This window comes from Brachyistius frenatus, unplaced genomic scaffold, assembly GCF_029030835.1.
Source record: "Brachyistius frenatus isolate BFR_SWC_R1_liver_20210118 unplaced genomic scaffold, ASM2903083v1 Contig_409, whole genome shotgun sequence".
NCBI classification, from domain to species: Eukaryota; Metazoa; Chordata; class Actinopteri; family Embiotocidae; genus Brachyistius; species Brachyistius frenatus.
Window position 1 is genome coordinate 133,660 of NW_027211008.1, and position 3,262 is coordinate 136,921.

At 49.7% G+C, this 3,262-nt stretch overlaps 1 protein-coding gene across 2 annotated transcripts; it reads left to right on the forward strand.

Annotated features, from left to right (window-relative positions):
• The first annotated feature begins 202 nt into the window (after positions 1-202).
• Positions 203-2,931, forward strand: atf3 (activating transcription factor 3). 2 transcript variants are annotated; one of them, XM_069725123.1, is made up of 5 exons: positions 203-261; positions 546-709; positions 1,660-1,918; positions 2,021-2,128; positions 2,392-2,931. In XM_069725123.1, the coding sequence occupies exons 3-5, from the start codon at positions 1,661-1,663 to the stop codon at positions 2,698-2,700; spliced, it is 675 nt and encodes a 224-aa protein (XP_069581224.1). In that variant the 5' UTR covers positions 203-261; positions 546-709; position 1,660; the 3' UTR covers positions 2,701-2,931. The 2 variants fall into 2 exon arrangements, with proteins under 2 accessions (XP_069581224.1, XP_069581225.1); XM_069725124.1 differs by lacking the exons at positions 203-261; positions 546-709 and adding an exon at positions 819-857.
• The last annotated feature ends 331 nt before the right edge of the window (positions 2,932-3,262 follow it).

Consider the following 3,262-nt stretch of genomic DNA (forward strand, 5'->3'; position numbering starts at 1 on the left):
AGAAGGACAGATGAATTAAGGAGGACTGAGGGAGGAGGAGGAGGAGGAGGAAAGAAAAACTTGATGGAAGGTGGGAAAAGAAGAGAGAAGAGTGAGGAAGAAGAAATAGAAAACAGGGAGGAGGACAGACGAAGAAAGAGTGACAGATGGAAAGTCAAGAGGAGAAGAGAGGAGAAGACGAGGGAGCAGGAAGAGAAGAGAGGAGGAGACAAGGGAGCAGGAGAAGAAGAGAGAGTGTAAGAGGAAGAGGAGAATTAAAAAGTGAGGAAGAGGAAAATACTGTAGGAAGAGGGGGGAGAGGGAGGAAGAGGGGAGATGAGGGGGGAGGAGGGAGGAAGAGGGGAGAGGAGGGGGAGGAGGGGAGGAGGGGAGAGGAGGGGGAGGAGGGGGAGGAGGGGAAGCCTCTCCTGTTATGGCAGAGCAGCTCGGGGTTGCTAGATTGCATCATCGCAGGATCAGCCTTCTATAAATAGGATGACGTCACCTCTCCGCTCTCCCTCCACCCTTCCCCTCCTTCCCTCCTTCCCTCCTCCCTCCGTCTCTAGTAGGATTCCTGGTTGCGTCACTAAGCCCCGCCCCCCCCCCCCAGAGTCTTTATAAAAGCGGGTGATGCAACGCAGCGGCCCGAAGCGCAATTTACAGCGACAGGAAGCAGCTGGAGGAGCAGACCGGAGAGGAGCTTCATCTGACCCGCTCACAGCTTTACCAGGTAGGCCGGGGGGCGGGGGTGACCCGGTGAGAGGCTCCGTGTCCCGGTGGGTCCGGGAGCTCCGTGTCCCGGGACACTTCCCTCAAACTTCAACAGGACTCTGCGTGTGAGGCTCCGTTCAGTTCTAACAGCCTATAAAAATATAGAAGTAATGATTACTGATTTATTCTTATTATTTGAAACACTCTGAAGTGATTTGTCCTCTGAGATCTCTGATTCAGATCCGATCTTTTATAAGATCTTATTCATTTTCTCAGGAAGTCAGTTTGTGTTTTATTAATTTATTAGTTCGTCAATGTGAAAGTTATTTTGTTGTTTTCTGACATTTTTAATTTGATGCCAAAGATTTCAAAGTCAATGATAAACAACTGTATTTATTTTGAATGGTTAACTGAAGACATCAAAATGGAAATATGTTCAATGTAAAGTGGAATTTTATTTTATATGATCAAGTTGTGAATTAACTTCAATACAAACTACAGCAGCAGTGATTTCTGCATCATATCCAGTATATGAGTTATATAAATGTGTTTGTTTTGGTTTCAATCTCACTCAGCTGATATAAACATGCTAATCATCTTGTCAAGCTGTCAATCATAAGGCTGCATCTGTCCTCCACTTTAAAGAAGCTGTGGAAAGTTTTTCTGGTATTTTCCCAAAAGGAAAACGTGTTCTCCTCTAAAGTGATCGTTTCTCCTCCTTCCTCTCACTTCATAGAAATCTGGACATTTAAACAAACTCGTCCATTTTGTACATGATTTATGTCACTCAGCAGAATATCGATCACTTTCCCGTTGAAATAAGTTGTGTGGTTATTGATGTGTTTATGGAGAGCTGATTAGAATCTGTCCTGATATGACTTGACGTTTGAAGCCGGTGTCTTGGTCTCATGTTCCTCAGCTTTGTGTTCCTGGTTCTTTGTGATGACCTGTAACGGGTTGTGTTTCCAGAATGATGCTGCAGCACTCGGGTCCCACGCTGGCGGACATCAGCTGCTCCGCCCTCGTTCCCTGCTTGTCTCCGCCCGGCTCGCTCACCCTGGACGACTTCACCGGCTTCAGTCCGATCGTGAAGGAGGAGCTCCGGCTGGTCATCCAGACCAAGCGGCTGTCCAACGGGCTCAGCGCCGACATGAGCTCCGACGGCGCCAGCTCCAGCTCGGACCGGGCCTGGGAGCGGCCGGCCTGCGGGGGCGGGGTCAAGAGAGAGGTGAGGAGGTGGGGGGCGATGACATCACAACATGGTGTCACCTGTGTTTGTGGACAGTGTGAAGCTGTTCTCCAGATGTTCTGAGTGTTCTGTGCTCCTCAGCAGACGGTGGAGGAGCACGACAGGAGGAGGAGGAGGAGGGAGAGGAACAAAGTTGCTGCTGCCAAGTGCCGCAACAAGAAGAAGGAGAAGACCGATTCTCTGCAGAAGGTAGACGTCAACTCTGAACCCGACACAAGAACTGCTTTTATTTTGAAAGGATGACTCACAGCAGGAAGTCGCTTTGTGTTTTTATCCTTTTGAACATTTACATTAGTGCAGCATAACAACTAAACTCCCCTCCTCCTCCTCCTCCTCCTCCTCCTCTTCCCTCCTCCTCCCTCCTTCTCCTCCCTCTCTCCCCCTCCTCTTCCCTCCTCCTCCCTCCCTCTCCTCCTCCTCCCTCCCTCTCCTCCCTCCTCCCTCCTCTGCAGGAGTCTGAGAAACTGGAGACGGTGAACGCCGAGCTGAAAGCTCAGATTGAGGATCTGAAGCATCAGAAGCAGCAGCTGGTCTACATGCTCAACCTGCACCGGCCGACCTGCATCGTCCGGGCTCAGAACGGCCAGACGCCCGAGGACGAGAGGAAGCTCTTCATCCAGCACATCAAGGAGAGCAGCTTACAGCTGCACAGCCTCACCTCCTCCTCCTCCTCCTCCTCCTCCTCCTCCTCCTCCACCGTGGCGCCGCTCGACGGAGGACTTCTGAGCCTCGATCACATCCAGTGTTCCGTCCTCCTATGAGACACCATGAAACTTTTCCTCAACGTAGCACAGACTGGTGGAGCTGCAGGCGGAGGAGGCGGAGCTGCGGGTGGAGGTGCTTCAGACAACTCCTCCCTCCTTCAAACCGCAGCTGCTGATTGGACAAGAAGTGACAGACATGAGCACCTTCGCACGTTGTTTTTATTTTCAGAAACGTTACAAACAGTCAGGACGGATTCTGAAGCACTAAAGAACTAAACGTTGTCATTTCTTGATATTTGAGGGTTTGATTTTCATCCCAAAGTGATTTTAAATGCTCGCGATGGAAGACGTGTTGAAGCTCCACATCAGAGACAGTCTGAAGCAGCAGATCTGTGGAGGAGCTGCTGTGAACGTCCGTTCTGTCTCCTTCCTCCAACAGGAAGTCGTGAAGCACCTCGGCTTGTATCGGAAAAAAGACGAGTAAAACTTACAATATAATCACGTGCTGACGATACGTTACTTTTTATTACAAATTTAAAATTTGCTGGCGAGAAAACGAGTTCCAAAAACTTATTTCACTACTTGTGTCTTTATTTCTCACTGCGGTTCCTCTTAAAGT

Coding starts and splice junctions, on each gene's coding strand:
- atf3 (XM_069725123.1), top strand. CDS start 1,661: ATGATGCTGCAGCACTCGGGTCCCACGCTGGCGGACATCAGCTGCTCC. Junction 1,919..2,020: donor GGGGCGGGGTCAAGAGAGAG/GTGAGGAGGTGG, acceptor TGTGCTCCTCAG/CAGACGGTGGAGGAGCACGA. Junction 2,129..2,391: donor AGACCGATTCTCTGCAGAAG/GTAGACGTCAAC, acceptor CCTCCTCTGCAG/GAGTCTGAGAAACTGGAGAC.